General features: G+C 36.1%; 10 protein-coding genes across 10 annotated transcripts; 6 read left to right on the top strand and 4 right to left on the bottom strand.

Annotated features, from left to right (window-relative positions):
• Positions 1 to 166: 166 nt before the first annotated feature.
• On the bottom strand, positions 167 to 2,134 carry RNA14 (cleavage polyadenylation factor subunit RNA14; the record flags this gene model as incomplete). Its single annotated transcript, XM_003688330.1, has 1 exon — positions 167 to 2,134. One exon carries the CDS (start codon positions 2,132 to 2,134, stop codon positions 167 to 169), a length of 1,968 nt encoding a protein of 655 aa, XP_003688378.1.
• A 579-nt stretch (positions 2,135 to 2,713) lies between these two features.
• SAM37 (SAM complex subunit SAM37) lies at positions 2,714 to 3,676 on the top strand (the record flags this gene model as incomplete). Its single annotated transcript, XM_003688329.1, has 1 exon — positions 2,714 to 3,676. The coding sequence occupies one exon, from the start codon at positions 2,714 to 2,716 to the stop codon at positions 3,674 to 3,676; it is 963 nt and encodes a 320-aa protein (XP_003688377.1).
• A 61-nt stretch (positions 3,677 to 3,737) lies between these two features.
• SEN15 (Sen15p) lies at positions 3,738 to 4,109 on the bottom strand (the record flags this gene model as incomplete). The annotated part of the gene is made up of 1 exon (XM_003688328.1): positions 3,738 to 4,109. One exon carries the CDS (start codon positions 4,107 to 4,109, stop codon positions 3,738 to 3,740), a length of 372 nt encoding a protein of 123 aa, XP_003688376.1.
• Positions 4,110 to 4,573: 464 nt separating this feature from the next.
• Positions 4,574 to 5,767, top strand: PSG1 (Psg1p; the record flags this gene model as incomplete). Its single annotated transcript, XM_003688327.1, has 1 exon — positions 4,574 to 5,767. The coding sequence occupies one exon, from the start codon at positions 4,574 to 4,576 to the stop codon at positions 5,765 to 5,767; it is 1,194 nt and encodes a 397-aa protein (XP_003688375.1).
• Positions 5,768 to 5,961: 194 nt separating this feature from the next.
• AAN1 (Aan1p) lies at positions 5,962 to 7,416 on the bottom strand (the record flags this gene model as incomplete). Its single annotated transcript, XM_003688326.1, has 1 exon — positions 5,962 to 7,416. The coding sequence occupies one exon, from the start codon at positions 7,414 to 7,416 to the stop codon at positions 5,962 to 5,964; it is 1,455 nt and encodes a 484-aa protein (XP_003688374.1).
• Positions 7,417 to 8,287: 871 nt separating this feature from the next.
• On the top strand, positions 8,288 to 9,262 carry AAC1 (ADP/ATP carrier protein AAC1; the record flags this gene model as incomplete). The annotated part of the gene is made up of 1 exon (XM_003688325.1): positions 8,288 to 9,262. The coding sequence occupies one exon, from the start codon at positions 8,288 to 8,290 to the stop codon at positions 9,260 to 9,262; it is 975 nt and encodes a 324-aa protein (XP_003688373.1).
• A 472-nt stretch (positions 9,263 to 9,734) lies between these two features.
• BUB2 (Bub2p) lies at positions 9,735 to 10,748 on the top strand (the record flags this gene model as incomplete). The annotated part of the gene is made up of 1 exon (XM_003688324.1): positions 9,735 to 10,748. One exon carries the CDS (start codon positions 9,735 to 9,737, stop codon positions 10,746 to 10,748), a length of 1,014 nt encoding a protein of 337 aa, XP_003688372.1.
• Positions 10,749 to 11,098: 350 nt separating this feature from the next.
• On the top strand, positions 11,099 to 13,825 carry TPHA0N01560 (uncharacterized protein; the record flags this gene model as incomplete). Its single annotated transcript, XM_003688323.1, has 1 exon — positions 11,099 to 13,825. The coding sequence occupies one exon, from the start codon at positions 11,099 to 11,101 to the stop codon at positions 13,823 to 13,825; it is 2,727 nt and encodes a 908-aa protein (XP_003688371.1).
• Positions 13,826 to 14,330: 505 nt separating this feature from the next.
• On the bottom strand, positions 14,331 to 17,033 carry STV1 (H(+)-transporting V0 sector ATPase subunit a; the record flags this gene model as incomplete). The annotated part of the gene is made up of 1 exon (XM_003688322.1): positions 14,331 to 17,033. One exon carries the CDS (start codon positions 17,031 to 17,033, stop codon positions 14,331 to 14,333), a length of 2,703 nt encoding a protein of 900 aa, XP_003688370.1.
• Positions 17,034 to 17,628: 595 nt separating this feature from the next.
• Positions 17,629 to 19,986, top strand: ERB1 (ribosome biogenesis protein ERB1; the record flags this gene model as incomplete). Its single annotated transcript, XM_003688321.1, has 1 exon — positions 17,629 to 19,986. The coding sequence occupies one exon, from the start codon at positions 17,629 to 17,631 to the stop codon at positions 19,984 to 19,986; it is 2,358 nt and encodes a 785-aa protein (XP_003688369.1).
• Positions 19,987 to 20,386: the final 400 nt, after the last annotated feature.

Raw genomic sequence — 20,386 nt, 5'->3', positions numbered from 1 at the left:
TTTAATAACTGAAATTAACACCGATTACATCTGTTTATGAACATAACAGTTACATCATTCTATCTGAATAAAGATTCATTATACATGGTATTTTATTAAAGTAAATATATTATATGCACATAATTTTCAATGCTTGTTGATTTTATGATTTCTGACAGACAAACTATTAATTTGGCTTTGGTAATTCAACTTGTTCATTAATATACTTAACCAGTTTTTTTGGGTCTAAAAATGCAGTCTTAAAGTATTGACGTTTTGGTAAAAGTGATAGAAGTTGAATTATATCTTTTGGCACATGAAGTCCATTTTTTTGTCTTTTATTCATTTCATCCTGTTTATCTTGTGCCAATGATCTCTTCAAAGGATTTGAATTGTTATCTAATTCGAAGGGATCACTTTCATTGGGCTCATCTCTATATAAGTATCTCAACTCTAGTTTCTTTAATAGATTTTCGTTTTGAATTTGATACCTGTTAGTAAATAATTCAATTCTTTTCTCGTTTGGAAATGTTTCGAAATATCTTTTCTCCAACGCATACACATTATCAACATTACCATATTTCGACTCATATGCAATCATTTTTTTATAGATTGACTTCAAGTGTACTTGATTTATCTCTTTAGTTACAGAAGATTCAAATAAAGTTTTAATTTGTGCATCTTTATTCAATAAAATAAGAAAATCCAAGTATTTGTTAATATAAACCCCATCTATTTGGAAATATTTCAAACCCAACTCTAGAACTCTAAATGCAGTCTTATAATCACTTTGATTTTGAAATTCCAGCAATGCATTTTCAATGTATATATCATGTGTCATTATTTGTTTCAATTTACGACATTTACCAAAAACTGATCTTGCAGTAGATAATCCAGATAGTTTCTTCATTGTGTTCATATATATGCAATACACATAAGTCAACTTGTGTCTAATTCTGTATACTGTGGGATCATTCTCGTCACCATTTGCTAACAGAAGCGAGTTTTGATATTGTTTCATTATCGATGCAGTACAAGTTTCAAAACAATTTTGAACCGCTTCTGTATTATTCTTTGTTTCATGGCACTCAATCAACTTGAATACTAAAGATGGCGAACAGGTATTGGCATTAGTGGCCACAGTTAAAATGGTTTCACGTTTAGTCATATCTGTAGTGAACATAGCATAGTCATACCATATTTCTGGCATGTATATCATATATTGGATACCTTGTTTATATACGTAAATTAATCTATTTTGCAGCTCCTCAGTTGGTAACTCTAGTTTATTTTCCTTTTCCCAGTCTATCCATCCTAGCCAAATCTGTAGTTGCTTAATTGAATTATAATACGTCGCATCACCATCAATAGTATCGATCTCGTATTGTGATAGTGCTGTTGGTACGGTTTTGTTGTTTGCATGTTTCAAATAGGATGCAGAAGATCTTTTAAGACCTCTAGTTAAATTCAACCACTCCTGATAAAGAGAACGGGCCTTCATATAGTCTGATGAAATTTCACCAATGAATTTTCTAGCAGTCAAATTATTTACGTCTTGTTCCCATTGAGTATATTTACTCCACATCTTTTCTAAATTATCGAATGGAACACATAGCATCTTTTTATAAAGAATTCTAATCATATCGACTTTTTGCTGTTCTTCCCATTTATTCACAGGTTTCCATTGCTCTAGAAACAACAAGTAATCATCCCAGAAAGAAGATGAGTTTGGTTCAAACCTAGCACATTTCTCAAGGACCAAATCAAACGCCTTTATGACGACCGATCTTGCTTCTTGACCACCTGTGATGATATTATTTTTCCTACGAACATAGTCTAAATATGTCGACCATAGCGCCAAATCATTATTCTCAAAATCTCCCGATAAACACTTAGCCAGTTTCTTCTCCACAATTTCAAATTCATCTCTTATCAACTCATCATTCAACTGCATAGTCCATAGCGGGGAATACAAAGGAAACAATCCATTCACTGTATCATAAACTTCTCTAGCATCAGTATACATCTCATTCTTCTCGTAGAACTTGACCAAGTTCAAATACGACAGAATATCCTCCGGATATGCCTCAATCCTCTGTTTCAATAGAGTAACGTCCTCTGAGGTTTTAATCTCATTTCCTTGATCATTACTCATCTTGAACTAAATAATAACAAATATTATGTTTATATAATTTCTGAAATCCAAAAACTTGAAATGCGAATTCAATTAAACTCAATCAAAACCAAGCAAGAAAGAGGAAACAAAGCAATAATAATAATATGCACCTATTTTAAACCGTGGGGATGTTGAATCTAATTGTTTTGAGACAGTCCAAAACCATTCAAACACTTTATTTAAAATGAATAATTCAACTTATATATCAAAATGGTTCTGAAGTGTTTAAACCTTTTAGTTAAAATTGAAATTTGATGCGAAAACACCACAGCCGGGCAACTGTTCGAAGATCGAAGAGCAGGTTAATGCTGGAACTGACCTATACTTCTATAAAAGAGGCCACTGGATATGCTACTAGCAATGCAATCTGTTCATCGAAGTTCAGTGTGACGGTGTAGTATCGCGATTAGAATCGATTAGGACAGTGGAGCGATTCAGTTTGGTGAATTTGGATTCAACGGTTTCACTATTTCACATTTGTTTCAGACCAGTTGCAAAGGAGTAACTAGGTTATAATATTGAGTTACGTTGTGGTATCTAAACCTGTGTTATATTGAGATGTACGAGTTTCATTTATGGGGTTCTGGGAATCGTGCCTCGGTTTTATCTGCTGAGAGCATTGCTTTACAATGGCTGTTATGTCACTATCTGAATGATACAGACATTGAATTTACCATTGTGTATTCCAATAATGCGGATAATTCGCCCACTAGGGAGTTGCCATTGATGGTAGATCTGTCTAGTGGCCAAAAGACTGCCTCCTATAGAGATATATCGAAACGGTTGGTATCGTTGAGGGGTGGAAACGAAAAACAGACGTTGCTGCAAGAAGCTTTGCTCCAGTACGTTATTTCTGATGTCAATAAGTTGACAGAGTACCAATTGTATGTGAACAAACGCAACTTTGAAGAACTGACGAGAAACCTGTATTCACAGTTATTGTACTGGCCATTGTGGAACATTGTACCCTCTCAGAAACGTAATGAAGTTATGTTAAGAATCGAGAACTGGATCGGTGATGTGCCTGATGGAAACGGGGAGATATCGACTTACGAGGATGTCACAATTGAAGAGGTGGATGCAAAACAGAGCGAGGCGGTGGAGAACATGGCTCAGTCCAAGACGTTTGCCATTAAGAATGCGGCTGCCAGAAAACAGAGAGAAGAGTTACAAAACATCAAACACAATGCAACGTTCCTCTACAGAGTTAATGCTGTCTACAAGAAATACACAGAAATCAGTTCGCAACTGAAAAACAGTGACAGCATGCATACCTCCGTGGTAAAACTACTGTTTTTGGCAAATGTGTTCATCTGGTCCCAACTTCCCAACTATAAAGAGATCAAAACACATCTTTTAAAAGACGTCGACGTAGACAAGAACGAGTATGAGAAATTATTTGACAAAATAGAATCATTGAACTCAGGAACCAAATCCGGTATCACTATAAGAAAACCATACTTTAAAGAACAATGCAATATTATTATGACTTTATACAATTATATAGCAAGCTACATATGAACCCACTTGGCAACACAAGTGACTAAATAGCGTGAAAAGAAAGATCCATGCACACACCATATCAATTTCTTCTAGGTTTGTGCACACCTTCGTAAACGTAATAGAACATCACCGTCCCGTCGTCACTGACCACAGCCATAATGAACCTTTTCGTCCCCAAAGGCAACATCTTGACAAAGATATCCTCCATCATCTTAACAGTCAGCCAACTGGCTAAATGTTGGGACATTTCAATAGGCACAATGTATTCGAACCCATCTGCATTTCTATCCTGCGCATCGTCCTGGGACACTTCATTGGAAGGCTGTGCACGAATAACTTGAAGGGCCAACCCATCATCAAACGTCGACTTCTCCAACACTTCAACATCGCTCCACGACAAGTTATGAACCAAGTTATTCCTCACCAATTGAACAGTTTCATCACCATACATACCCAACACTGCGGAATCAATATTTCTTGGACCTGCAAACGGAGACACTCTGCTGAACAATCTAGCACCAAAGCTACCTCTAATGCTGATCTACGCTCACCTCCCCATGCCCCCCCATCGAGACCCAGGGACACGACAACCCACTTATTTATAACTGGAAGCCTCTTCTCATCTCATCAACTTCACCCAACTCGATGACCTTGCGATGCTGCTGTGTTTACCCTTCCTCGCCTGCGTGAAATATTTTGAGTACGCGATTTTGGAAACAATGACAGGTCAAATTGCAGTAATCAGAAGACAAGTGCATATATAAAGACAATGCTTTGGGTGTCGTTGGTCCATTGGAGGGGTTAGGTCAGGGATTGGGAGTCGAGCAAGCACCGATTTTTATCTGTGAATACTGTTGTGTCAGAGCAAGAACAAGAAGAGAGCTGTAACTACACGAATACGTGAATATCGTCGCCATGAAATTTACTGGATCCAATGGAATTCTGTTAGGGTTACTTGCGTGCGAGTTTGCCGTTGCTTATAAGCCAGTTATTGAACCTAAGGAGAAGCTTACGACCACCGAGCAGCCCAAGCCATGGATTCGAACTATTTATGAGTCTCAGGTGGAGATTGTGACTCCAACTATCATCGATGGTGTTACTTTCAGTGCGAAGCCTGAAACTCCAGAGAACCCATTGAAACCTTGGGTTTCTTTGAAGAATAACGGTAAAGCCGTGACAATCAAGCCGGAATTGAAGAATGGTATCACGAAAAAGGCTAGACCAGATTATTCTACTTACTTCATGGATGTCACAACAAAGACGTACAGTTATGAAGACTTGAAGGCACACAATATGAAGGAAGATGAAGTACACGAGGAGGAAATTTTTATTCCGGAAGACGGTACCTATGTGAACTTGAACCCAATTATCAGATGTGTTCCAGATCGTTACTTTGAAAAGGGTAAAGCTAAGAACGACAAAAGTGCACCATTCTGCACTCCTCATGAAAACAACGAATTGAAAGTTGATAACACTTATTTCCTCACATGGTACACGCGCTTCTTCTTGGATCCAAACACAAACAAGTACGCTGACAAGGTCAAAATTCATTTAACTTATGTCGCTGAAGATCCTTATGAAAAGGGTTACCATAACAAGAAGAGAACCGATGAGTCTACCGAGGACGGCACGACATTCTTTTCAAGTGAATGGCTAGATAATGTCGACGGTGTTTTCCCATTGGTTCCTCAAGTTGACTGGTTAGCCGGTACATTTGAGAGAAAGATCATGATCTCCATTCAACCTAACTACATCACTGATGCTGACTTTTCTTTATTCGAAAATGGTTTGTTTGTTTACATTATTCAAGGTTCTCGTGTTTTCAAGCAATCAAAGGAACAAAGAGAGTTGGAACAAGCTGGTTTACACGGTAAGAAATGGTATTACATTGCCATCTCCATTCCATCTGCCGTTCTTGTTTCTGTTTTCTGTATGTACCTCTTCATCAGAATCAATAAAGGTTACAGAGATTTCTCTAACGTCACTGCTAAGGCTTTAAAAAAGAAGCATCGTGTCATTGGTAACATTTCTGAAATGAGTAAATACAAAAACTTAAAGAACCGTAAATATAGCGAGCTACCAACTTACAGTACTAGAAAATCAGATTAAACAGTAACATCTGAATTATATTTATGCGAAATTTTCTATATGTATACCGTTAGGCAGTTTATTACTACAATTTAAAACATAATATCATTAACAATCTTAATAAAATAATGTTTTAACAATTAATATAAATTTATATAATTATGAAGATACAATATCTAAAATGTTAGGACAATGTAACTGGATAGAAGAATATATCATATCCACTTTTGTTTAGCAGCAACTTCGCATATTTTTTCTAATGTGATTACTCTTGGGTCAGGCTTAAATGTCCTAGAAGGATCATCATCATCATATATGACATCGTCACTTAACTTGTCGTTATCGTAATACATGTCGCTACCTTCTTCCTCATCGTTGATATCTTCAATATAATAAAAGTAGGGTTCTAAGACGATCATTATTTTCCAGAATTGATGTGTGCCGGAGTTTTTGAATAATAGGTCAATAAGACTTGGTAAATATTCAAGTTCAATATATTCTTCTGCACAGCCTACAAACTCGTCTAATTTGTAATCCTGTTCATCTGCAGACAATGTCGAATACATTTCAGATAACAAAGTCAATTCTTTGCTTATAGTCTTTGGAATATCCTGTCGAGCCTGCCATAAAAGTTTCTGTGCTTTGTGTAGCCTTTCCTTTGTTACCATATCCTCATTTTCCACATTCAATAGCTGTCCTCCACATTGAGATTCCGACAATACACCATCTTTTGCAAGACTTCTATCTAGATCTTCCTCTAGTGTTACATTCGTTTCAGCTTCTTCATTGTCGCCTGTGTTATTTGCGTTTAAAGCCAAAGGTAAAAAGCCGTTCCGCTCACTCTTTTCAATAAGCTCATTGTATTCATTATATAGTGAAATAATTTTCATCATTGGCTTATAGAGTTGTTGACAAACCTTCATTTCTGAGTGTGGTATGATAACTTTTTCCAAGTAATGGTTTATTAAACCTTCCATGAAGTTTGCCCAAATCGATGAGAACACATAATTTTCAGTATACGCTTCTTCAGTGAAATCTTGTTTTATATTTTGTCTCATGACCTGTTCAGCCAAGGTGTAGCAAATCTTGCTATCCTTTTTACTACTGGCATTTTCATCCTTGTTATTCTTTGTTTGTTTAGTCTCGGTGGCATTACTTTCTACTGATTTCCCTGACTCTTCATTATCTTGACGTAAACTCTGCTCGACTGGTTCATCGCTACTCTCCTTGCCATCAGCATCATTAACTTCAACCATATCTGATTCAGGCTCATAAGCATGGCCATCTGACTTCTCTAACCAGTACTCAGGTCCCCCTCTTTGCGATAAAGCAATCAACAAGAAAAACAATTTAACTTTTACCCACGGAGTCAATGAATCAACATAATTGTCGCTGATCTTATTGACATCAGTATCAATTTTCTTATGAATGCATTTGATGAATTTTTCTATATAATAAGTCTTTTTCAACCCATACTTATTATTCAAATATTCAATGGATGTTATCATCTTGTAACTGGTGTCCTTCGTATCCAGTCTCTTCAAAAACCGACCCCTAACATGCTTCAAGCGCGATTGAGCTTGTTCTCTCCTATGTTTCCTCAAATTATTCACGCAACATTTACATTTGCAAGTTGCTCTATCTGGAGCCGCTGGACCTTCAACCGACATCCTAACTCACAACCCAACCGATGGTGTCTTTTTTCTCTCTTGGCTTCACAGTGTATTTCTGTTCTCTTCACCACTGAATTCAATATAGATCAACAAATTCAGAGACCCTCTATCAGACACAAATGCAATACAACTTGTCAACAATCCAAGCTACCAAATACAACACACGTCGATCTCTAGCATTGATTGTTAATTACTAATTATCACTTTATAGCACTTCATCGAACCTGGTAGTTCGAACTTTTCAATATCCAGAACTTGCGAAGGCTTTAAGCGGTGGGGTCGTTCGGAACGACCTTACAACTGAGCTTGCAAGAGCTTATAAGAGATGAGGTCGATGCCCTTTATACCGGTAACTTCGTTTGAAATGGTTGGTGTCCTGGGATGCAATCAGTTATAACTTCAGATAGCCCAATCGTGCTGATACAGAGGCTGCTGTGGTGAGTCATGTTTGGTCATTTGGTAGGTTTGTTTGTGATGTTTCCTGCTGAAATAATGCGATGCAACGCTTAGGAATTGACGGTGGTGTCACTGTCACATCCAAATATTGTTTTGTGCAGTTGTACAGATGGAAGATGTGTATATGGATGGCATCGTTACCATGTGACTGTTAAATTGTGGACCGTGAAAGGGCATCCTTGTGTCAGAAGGTTCTCTCCTAAGGTACTCACCGGTTTATAAATTAAGGATACGGTCACATGGCATGGATGCCTCAAAATCACCAACGATGTTTATCAAGCTCTTCAATGAAATGTGTTTCTACACATATATAAACTTATCATCCCATTTACTTCACTATATGTTGTGACTATAATGCTTCAAATATCCGAATGTCAATTGAACAGATATTTTACGACACATAGTAAACAGCATGTCCACTAACAACAATACAGTAACATCGGTGAAGCAAACAAGTTTTCTGACAGACTTCCTCATGGGAGGTGTGTCAGCAGCTATTGCGAAGACTGGTGCTGCTCCGATAGAACGAGTGAAGTTGATGATACAGAATCAAGATGAAATGATCAAGCAAGGCACTCTGAGCCACCGCTACACAGGAATACTCGATTGTTTCAGAACGACTGCCCAATCTCAAGGGGTCCTGTCGTTCTGGCGAGGCAATACTGCCAATGTGATCAGATACTTCCCGACGCAAGCCTTGAACTTTGCTTTCAAAGATAAGATCAAGGCACTCTTCGGGTACAAGAAGGAGACGGATGGATACTTCAAATGGTTTGTAGGTAACGTTGCATCCGGTGGTGCAGCAGGCGCACTGTCGCTGGGGTTCGTGTACTCACTAGACTACGCCAGGACAAGAATGGCGGCCGATGCCAGTGCTAACAGGGACCTTAAGAAGCGTCTCTCGAAAGGCCTCGACGCACCGATGCCACAGAGACAGTTCAATGGGATACTCGACGTCTACAGAAAGACGTTTGCTACAGATGGTATTGCAGGCCTGTATCGTGGGTTTGCACCCTCTGTTCTGGGTATCATGATCTATAGAGGCCTCTATTTTGGCCTCTATGATACCTTGAAACCAACACTCCTCGTGGGCAAGATGTCTAACTCCTTTACTGCATCGTTTATGCTTGGTTGGATCATCACTATTACTGCCTCTACCATATCGTACCCGCTTGATACCGTTCGAAGGAGAATGATGATGACTTCTGGTCAAACCGTCAAATACAAGGGCTCTTACGACTGCTTCCAGCAAATCTTGAAAACTGAGGGCTCCGCTTCCCTCTTTAAGGGGTGTGGGGCAAATATATTCAGAAGTGTAGCAGCAGCAGGTGTCATCTCCCTCTATGATCAGTTTCAAATGATATTCTTCGGTAAAACATTCAAATAGACCCTCTCCATCAGCAAGAACCAATTTTTCTACATAAACTCATCTAATATTTAGAAACCTAAATAGATAAATTCCAAAACTCCAGAATTGATAACTATGTCATTGCTAATATCCACCGTCATTCATCATAATGTATCACTTTACTGTCATCCCTTTGACAATTTGTGTCGTCGAGAGGTGTCTTGACACTGTTGTCTCTTGTCATCATTTTCGTGCAATAAGCGGTTCACCATAATAAACACGAACTTTAAAACATAAATAAACATCTCTTTAAATACAAGTATGTTCTGGAATTCAAAGAAAACATTCCTTGAATAAGCGTGAGTGCTGTTAATATTTGAACTAGTTTACAATTGGCAGTGCAAGTCTAGCAGTGAGCCTTAATAAGATAACTTTATTTTGAATTTGTTTCATCTAGATTGGGCAAAAAGTGGTATACAAGACAGGATCAAAATACTTATGGTACACGAAAATGTCATCAATTGAACAGTTTATCGAACAATCTCCTTTGCTTATCCAATCATCATTGTCGCAACTTCGATATTTGATTTTATGCGAAGGGTTGCCTGTGGCTACAAATAAAAGAGAACAGAGGCTCCGGTCTAACGTTTGGTCAATTCTATCCCAGACCTCCATGGAAAGGTCAACACAATTGTATATGGCTCTAGTGCAACTGGGCCCTTGCCCTCCTGTTATTTTACAAAAAATCAAGAACGATACATTCAGAACATTACAAACGGACCCCATTTTTAAGAAGACAGTTTCAGAAGAGTCTCTGATAAGATGTCTTTCATGTTTTGCATGGCAGACACTACAGAGAGCAGAGGAAGAAGAACATATTAATAATTATGATGGAAATGATGCCAATACGTCATTGGATGAAAATAATTCTTCAAGTTATGCTAATTCAAGAAATAGAAACAATAGACAAGTCAGCACATATGTTCAAGGCATGAATCTGATATTGGCACCGCTATTATACTCCTGTCCTTCAGAATCCATGGCTTTTCAATTGTTTTCATCACTATGTTATAATATAATACCGACGTACATTAACAGCAATATCTCAGGTGCACACAATGGTGCCAAATTACTAGATATATGTTTAAAAATCATCGATCCAAAATTAAGCAAGTTTTTAAGTGATAACCTGCTAACAGCAGAGATATACGGGTTGCCATCTATATTGACACTCTCAAGTTGTAACAAACCATTAGATCAAGTATGTAAACTATGGGATTTTATGTTTGCATATGGCTTTCATATGAATATATTATTTGTGGTTTCACTATTAGTAACCAACCGAGACAAAATAATGGAATCAGATTATCCAATGAATTTGCTAACAAGAGATATGCCCAACTTTGAAGCTGATGAGATAATAAGATTGGGCGTAGGGTTTGTTGCAAGAATCCCATCTGATATATATACTTTACTAGTTGAGCATCTAACAAAATCCGATCTCACCATACCATATAACTACTAGCATACTGATTGAGAATCCAAAAATCCATATTCATAAATTTATTAGAATTCAATATGTAACAGCATTCAATCAATCAATCAACCAAATAATCAATGATTACAAGTATATATATATATATATCTATATATATATATATAGATATATATATTTAATACAGCTGACTGTTTATCAGCAACCGAGAAAGCATCTTAACGCATTGTTAAAAGTAACATAATTGAAATATTTCTATTAAAACTCTATCAATTTTAAAAAGATCTAATTTACACCAGATAAATTGTAATTGAAACACCAGCTACCACAATAGTATCAACTATCCTATTTTAATTAATTTGAAATAATCATCAAGCAAAATGAAGTGTAACCAATTGTTTTGGGTTACTGTTTTAATTTGCATCAATCAATACGCATTCGGTGCTATTTTAGGTATTGATTTTGGTTATGAAAATATCAAGGCTATGATTGTATCGCCAAAGGCTCCTTTAGAAATCGTTTTGACACCAGAGTCTAAACGTAAGGATGTTTCTGGTATAGCTTTCAAGTCATTGAATTCAGATAACTCCAGTTTAGAACGTATATTCGGGTCAGCAATTGGCTCGTTATCAACTAGATTCCCACAAAATACGTTATTAAATTTGAAACCATTACTAGGTAAGACGATTGATGATGAATTTGAATTGCAACAGTACAAAGAAAAGCATTTTGGTGTTGAGATTATACCATCGAACTGGGATTCGATTTCATTTTCTGTATTCGATGAGGAATACACAGCTGAGGAACTAGTTGCAATGAATATACAAGAAATCGTCAAAAGAGCGAACGAATTACTAGAAATAAATGATAGTTTGAATACTGATAGAGTGACTGAGTTGTCTATCACAGTCCCTGATTTTGCTGGATTCAATGAAAGAAGCGCTCTTTTGAGAATTGGCAATATGACTACAGATCGTTTACCAACATACTTGGTGAGTGATGGTTTATCCGTAGCAATCAATTTTGCATTAAAGAATCGTGACTCTCCAGCAGATACAAAGGTATATTATATGATATATGATATGGGAGCAAGCAGTACACAAGCTACATTGTTCTCCTTAAATAGACCAGCCAATACCTCAGAACCAGTTGAGATTGAGATAGGCGGTTATGGTTATGATAAAAATCTTGGAGGTTCTGACTTTAACTTGGCACTATTTAATTTGATAAAAAATAAATTTTTAAAAGAACATACTGAATTCACTTCTAAGGAGCTTGACAAAAATCCAAAATCTCTGGCAAAAATTTATCAAGCAACAGAAAAGGCTAAACTTGTGTTGAGTGCCAACATGGACGTATCTATAACTATTGAATCTATTATCGATGAAATTGATTTCCGTGCCACCGTTTCGAGGACTGAATTTGAAGAATCAATTAAATCTTTATGTAAAAGATCTATTAATCCAATTAAAGATTCTATGAATGATCAACTTTGGGAAGATACAATTACGATGGAAGATTTAAGTGGTGTTATTTTATTTGGAGGCTCACAAAGAGTTCCAATAATTCAAAAAAGCCTAATTGAATTTGTAGGTGAAGATAAATTGTTACGTAATGTCAATTCGGATGAGTCTGCAGTAAATGGTGTCACTATTAGAGGTGTAAAATTATCTAACTCATTTAGAACAAAACCATTAAATATTATTGAACGTTCAATTAACTCATATTCGATTTTAACCTCGGAGTCTACAAAGAAAGGTGAAGTTTTTGAGAAAGGTTCAAAATATCCATCGACCCAATCATTTATCTTAGAAACTGTATCAGAATTACCAAAATCTCAACAACTAAAGCTCTTTGAAAACGATTTCAATTTTAAGAATATTACAATAGAATATGAAGGTTTGATTAACAGTAATAACTTAACCGAGTGTGAATATGGATTTGCATTGAAGGCTACATTTTCACTATCACAAGAAAGATTTTTCGATCTTGATGAAGTAAACGTGATATGTTTGCAGGATTATTTGAAGTATAATGAAACTCAAAAAGTTGCTAAAAATATCAATTTAGAAAGAACTTCATTATTTGAAATTAGTGAAGATAATATAAATTTACCAGCTCTTGTGTTTTCGAGCCAATCTGAATCTCAATTGTTAGCTTCAAAGAATGTCCAATCCATAAGAGAGCGTATTATTAATATGAACAACGCAGATGCAAAGAGATTTGAATTACATGAAATTAAAAATGTTTTTGAAGGCTTATTATATAATACATTAAGTTTTCTAGAAAGTGTGGATGATGTGAAGGTTGAATCCTTAACTGAATATAGAGAATTAAAAAAGATTACGCCTGAATACCTGGAATGGTTTGAGGGTTTGCAAGAAGATATTACTAAAGATTTAATTATGGATAAAGCAATAATTCTTGAAAACCTAAAGGAAAAAGTTGAATTTTATGTATTAACCTTGAATGAAAAATTAGATCAAGAAGAATTCAAAAGAATGTTAAATAAGTCGGATGAATTGTTAGCTTTAATCAAGAAGTATAACGACTCGTTGAGCTTATTTGTTTCTGAGTTAAAGGAAATGAATAAAGAGGTTGATATTGATATTGATGAGTTATTTGAAGGTATTCGTTTACCTTCGAAATTATCACAGTCTATTCTCATGTTTGAGAACAGTTTAATAAAATTCAAGGATGTGAACTATATTATAAACTATTTATTGGAAGGTGGTGTTATTGAAACACTTCCAAAATCCACATTGTTTGAAATTAGTTTATCCTTTGAAGAATCGTATTTAGAAATGGAAGAATTGATGAAAGCTTTTGTTGCATCTCATGATTATCGTATTCGTGAATTAAAATCGACTGTTCAAAGAAAAATAAAATCTATTGAACGTAAAGCAGCAAGACAAAAAGTTAAAAGCGAAAGGGAGAATAAGAAAAGCTCTAACGAAACTACATCTTTGAAAGAGGAATCAGAATCAAAATCTAATTCTACTCAACAAAAAAAGAGAAAAATCAGAGCCAAAAGGTCTAAGGTCTCCAGCACCACAGCAAATAATGATGTAACTGGTGAAGAAACCATGAGCCACGATGAATTATAGATTAAATGAAGTAACATCATATAATTTTCATAATAAATTCGAATCGTTACAAACTTTATGGGAATATCTACCTGTTTCTGCATTATCAAAAATAAACAGCTTCATTTACGTATATTATTTTTTAAACTAGTCGTACGTGAGAGTCCTTGTTCTGTTTAATTATTCATTCTCCTCTGAAGAAGAATAGGATACTTGTAAACACTCTGTAACACTTAGTCCTGACAACGGAAGTGATATAGTTGATCATCTACAAGCTCAATATTATTATTTATAATTAACCAGCTTTGAACGTGTGGCCATTACTGTACTACATGTATATTTCATAAATAATCACCTGCAGCTCTGAATTTCTATGTTTATATTTCCTTTAAAACATTATTATACTGATTTTTGAGGAGCGTATCGATAATATCCACTTCTAGTTTATTAACTGCACTTGATTTTATATCATTTATGCTGAATATTTGATATTACATAGTTAAATATTTTATTAAAATTATATTTTTTACTGTTCAGATAGTCTCTTAAATGAAAATGGTTCATATGCATAACCTTCACCTTCAAAAAATTTCGACATTGCTTCAACCCAATGTAAACGTAGGGAGTGTAACATAGCTGATGTACCTTCCATCATAACCAGGATACACACGGTTAAGATAAACCACATACCAAATAGAAACACGACCCTGGCAACAGATAAGATAGAACCGGGATTAGAAGCTGTGAAGGCATTGGCGATTGTCATATCCCACAGAACACTTGATAATTGTGCGTGTGCTAACGATAATGCCCATAATCTCAGATATGAGGCTGTATGTGAAATACAATTCAAACAAAATTCGATTGTATGAATAACTTGGTGAATCATAATATCGCCAAAATTAAAGTCCGAATGGTCTTCCTCATTAGAATCTGTGATAATAACTTCATCTTCCTCGAAGGTGGATTGTGTTTCCATCAAAGATTCATTATATCTTTGCTGTTGAACGTTTTGATACCCTTGACTGGTTGCCATGGCATGCTGCTTTTTTAGAGTCAAAGGTTTGTATAATAGTAACCAAGGTACACAGACCAAAGCAGCAAGTAATAGGACTGTCTGAACAAATGCTTGACCTGAGTATAAATGTTCTTCTACTTTTCCTGGAGCCAAGAACATATTAATTAACATGTTCAATAATCCTGGAGCTGGTTTACCATCCTTTATCCAATCTTTTGTCCATTTATACACAATAGTTATTGATAAATAACCGAAAATCGATTGCATGAAGATTAAACCTGGAATGAAATTACCGATAATATCAACTCTTGAGTTCTTATACTTATAATTGACGTAAGAAAACATGTATGAATATGTCATATGAATAAAACCCATCAAAATAGACAATTTCATTTTATAAGAGTTTGTAAACAAAAGTGAATTATCAGCCCCGTGCCAATTGTAATCAATACCAAATCTATAGACACCTATTTTTGAAGCTTCAATCAATTCTCCCTTTTTGAAGTTAGAAGGCCATTCCCAGCCAGATTTGAATAGAGTTAAAGGTTTCGAAAATATATCATTATACATCAAACCCGTATAGATTGAAAATGCACCCATTAGACATATGACGTATCTACCAGTATAAGCCATATCGAAAATCTCATCTCTTTGCATTTTATCAAATTTAGTTTCGTTGAAAATCAGATATAAAGAGATCAAAAACAATATAAAACCATGACCTAAGTCACCGAACATAATGGCGAACATGAAAGGAAATGTAACAATTGTCGCTAAACCAGGATTGACTTCCTGATAAGATGCAATACCATACGCATCAACAATAGATTGGAAAGCACCTGTGAATTTATTAGTACGATGGTAAGTTGGTGGTGATTTATTTGTTTTAATGATATTTATCACTGGGGTATATTCTGAACCGATTGATTCGCTATGTTCTTTTAGTGCGTTCGATACTGAATCTGTTTCATTCGAAGGTATCCAACCTTCGGCTAGTAATGCATGGGATTCTGGTCTAAACAAATTCAAAGTTGCGTAAATATACTTTTCTCTTTTAATTAGTGCGGACCATATAGGCAGTTGGTCATTGATGACTAGTAATTCTGTATGTAGAGATTGTTCTGTTGCAGTTACAATTTGTGTCAATTCATCGATCTGGTCATTCAATTCTTGTATTTTTGAATGTGATCTGAAGTTTTCCATTGAGTATATTTTACCGTTTAAAGACTCGATGACACGGTTAATTTTTTTCAATAAAGTTTCACCATGAGTGAACACTATGAAACAATGTTTTTCTCCTTTTTCGTCTGGTTCACCTGGGACGTTAGCATTAATATTCGAGTTCTCGATTGGGAAATTTTGAAAGAATAAATTACCTCTTGTTAAACGCCATAGGATTCTATTTAATACTTCGATTTTATTGGCCTCTAAAGCACCGACTACTATGAATTGGTTATGAAACCCATTTTGGAAAAAATGAAACTCAGCATAATCGCCATTCTCCTCCGGAGCCCCTTGTTCCAGATCATCCAAAGTATCAATATTTACATTATCGTTGTTGTTGCTATCACTATTATTATAATTGAAATTATTTTCATCTAGGTCGAATGAGAACGCATCACTTAAAGTTTCACTTACGTTATCTAAACTCAGTAGACCACCACTTGTGTCTCTTCTCTCACGGGACAACCTTCCTGGAAGACCTTGATTAAACTCTAGGAACCTCCCACATTGGAAAACAACCTGTCTTTTCTCAATGAGAGTGGCCAGGTTCTCTTTCAAACCTAACAAAGAGTCGTTCAATTGTTTCAAACGGGATTCAAACCCAATGACATCATCTATGATCTCGTTGACCTCATTGATACTATTTATATTCAAACTATCAATAACTTGTGCCAATGGTTTTGGAGTAATACTTTCACCTTCTTGATCTACGTGCAAAGTGTAATTCCACATGGCAACAGAATGTTGCATAGAAACATCCGACATATAAGTCAGCAACCTCTCTGCATCATCGAATTTCCTCAATTGACCAATATAATTTCTTTGGAACGTTGATACATCCGAATTCAAGTCTCTAAACATGACATTCCCCAAATTACCTAGTAACGAGACCACCTCCCTTGAGATTTCTAACGGTATATACAATTGAATATAAACCATATCAGCCGAACGAAAGATAGCCTCTTCCTGTTGAAAAGTGAACGACATTTTATATGTATAGGTATCGATTCAATAAAATACTAAAAAAACACCAAAGATCTCTTACCAAAACAACAATCAAACAAAAATAACGGTGTGGGTGACTGAGGGGGCAGCAGGGTGTATATGTGTCAAAAATAAAAAATGCTTAGATTTTGATCCCTTTGTCAAATTCTCCTTAAAAAAAACAGAATAATACCAATCAGAATCAGAACCGATCAAATACTCCACAAATATATCTTAAATATCTTAAAACTAGCTACCATCTTACGTCCAATGACAACGGTTTACCAGCTATTCTTAATCTTTTATTGACTTTATTCACCTTTCAAAGCTTTAAATTTCCAGTTTTCTGAAAATTTTGGTGAACAAATCCGCAGATCCGGGTAACGGTAGAAAATTTTTCAAAAAAGTGAAACTTTTCAATTTTGCGATGAGCTTCGTAATGAAATGTACCATAGAACAACCATTAATTCGATGTTTTGGATTGATGGTTGGTGTAGTTATAGCTATATAAAAGGTACTGATTTGAGAGTGCAGTGTTTTTGTTGTTTGCTGTTCTTCCTCTCTGAGTGTGTGTGTGTTTGAAACGGCTAAGAAAACGATGACTGATAAAGTATTGGCTAATGGTAAAGGTTCTAAGAAAAGGTCTGTTCATGATATTGATGATGAAGGAGATGATGTTCAAGATTTGATGGGTTCTGGTTTGACGGAAGGCAGCGATGACGAGGACGATGAGGAAGAAGAGGAATTTGCGTCTGCACAGGAGGACGAAGACGATTCAGACGCTGAATTCAATAGGTTGTTAGCTGAAGATGAAGAAAATGCCGAAAATGAAGAGTACAATACTTCAGACTATTCTGACAACGACACTGGTTCTATGGTTGATAAACTTTCCGGGGTTAAGTTGGAAAACATTGCAGACATGTCTCATATCATCTCGAAGTATTCAGATGGTTCTGTTAGAGTCATCAAGCCTGAAATTGATGCTGTTTATGATAGCGATGATAGTGATGTTGAAACTAAGAATACTATTGGTAATATTCCCTTATCTGCATACGACGAAATGCCACATATTGGTTACGATATCAACGGTAAGAGAATCATGAGACCAGCCAAAGGTTCCGCTTTGGATCAATTATTGGATGAAATTGAATTGCCAGAAGGTTGGACAGGTCTCTTGGATCAAGAATCGGGTTCGAGTTTGAATCTATCCCAGGAAGAGCTGGAACTGATCTCGAAAATTCAAAGAAACGAACAAACTGACGAGAGCACGAATCCATACGAACCTTTGATCGATTGGTTCACAAGACATGAAGAAATAATGCCAGTCACCGCTATTCCTGAACCAAAGAGGAGATTCGTTCCTTCGAAACATGAAGCTAAGAGGGTCATGAAAATCGTTAGAGCTATCAGGGAAGGTCGTATTATTCCTCCAAAGAAATTAAAGGAAATGAGAGCAGAAGAAGAAAATCATAACTTTGATCTATGGGGTGATGCTGAAGAAATGCCAGATCATGTAATGACTCTAAGGGCTCCTAAATTGCCACCACCAACAAACGATGAGAGTTATAACCCACCAGAAGAATACTTACTGACAAAGGAAGAACAAGAAGAATGGGAGAATACAGAATATAGCGAGAAAGAGAAAAAATACCTTCCACAAAAATACTCAGCACTAAGAAAAGTTCCAGGTTATACTGAATCTATTAGAGAAAGATTTGAAAGATCCCTAGATTTATATCTAGCTCCTCGTGTTCGCAAAAACAAACTAAATATCGACCCTGATTCTTTGATACCAGAACTTCCTTCTCCAAAGGATCTGAGACCATTCCCAATCCGTGGTTCCACCATCTATGCTGGCCACCAAGGTAGAATTCGTACTTTGTCGATCGATCCATCCGGTCTATGGCTAGCAACTGGTTCAGATGACGGTACCGTTAGAATTTGGGAAATTTTGACCGGCAGAGAAGTCTACAAGGTTACTTTAGTAGACGTTGAAGAAAACACAGATGATCATATTGAATGTTTGGAATGGAATCCTGATAAGGAAACTGGTATTCTGGCCGTTGCTGTGGGTGACAACATTTACTTAATAGTTCCACCAATCTTTGGTTTTGAAATTGAAAATCACGGTAAGACAAAGATTGAATATGGTTTTGGTTTCGATAATTTCGGTAATGTTAAGAAAGCAGGTATAAACGTTGAAGAAGATGAAGACGCAGAAGAAGGTGCTGCCATGAAAAAGATTGTTGCTCAATGGAACAAACCATCAGAGAAACAACTTGCCCAAGATATTAGCATTGTCATTACATGTAAGAAACCAGTAAAGAAGTTATCATGGCATAGAAAGGGTGACTATTTCGTCACAGTTCAACCTGACTCTGGTCACACGTCTGTTTTGATTCATCAAATGTCTAAACATTTAACACAATCTCCATTCAGAAAATCTAAGGGTATAATCGTTGATGCTAAATTCCATCCATTCAAACCACAATTGTTTGTATGTTCTCAAAGATATATTAGAATTTACGATTTGTCTCAACAATTGTTGATTAAAAAGCTATTACCTGGTGCACGTTGGTTATCAAAGATTGACATCCATCCAAGAGGTGATAATGTTATTGCATCTTCGTACGATAAGAGAGTATTGTGGCACGATTTGGATCTTGCCAGCACACCATACAAGACATTAAGATTCCACGATAAAGCAGTCAGATCTGTCAACTTCCACAAGAGATTGCCATTATTTTCCTCTGCTTCAGATGATGGTTTCATTCATATTTTCCACGCAACTGTATACGATGACATGATGAAGAACCCAATGATTGTTCCATTAAAGAAACTAACAGGCCATAAAATCACAAACAGCCTGGGTGTGTTAGATACCATATGGCATCCAAGAGAAGCTTGGTTGTTCTCTGCTGGTGCAGATAACACTGCTCGTCTATGGACAACGTAAGCAAAACACACATGTTCTCCCTCATTCCTACCTCTATCTTCATCTTTTTCTTTTCCTATGGTGTGTGTACCATTCTGTCAGATCCTTCATTAGGGTGTAAATATATAAATATATAAATATATCATTATCTAAGTTCCATTATAGAAAAGCAGTTGCTTGTCTCAAAATAACAATAAATGTAGATTATAAATTAAGTTAAGTGATCGCTCTCTGGCTACTTATAGAGAGCGAGAGACCTAACACGAATGACACAATTGAATGGAGATGTCTGTATTGCCATATTACGTCGTCGCCAATTTGTTTTGGTAGCGTCTCGTGCGACGTGATATTTGAACTGACGAAACGTTTTTTCGAAAACGATGCTATAGAAGACATGGAATTGATTTGTATAAAAGAACCA

Source organism: Tetrapisispora phaffii, chromosome 14, assembly GCF_000236905.1.
Source record: "Tetrapisispora phaffii CBS 4417 chromosome 14, complete genome".
Classification (NCBI taxonomy): Eukaryota; Fungi; Ascomycota; class Saccharomycetes; order Saccharomycetales; family Saccharomycetaceae; genus Tetrapisispora; species Tetrapisispora phaffii.
The sequence above is the reverse complement of the archived record's forward strand: the minus strand, read 5'-3'. Positions and strand labels throughout refer to the sequence as shown.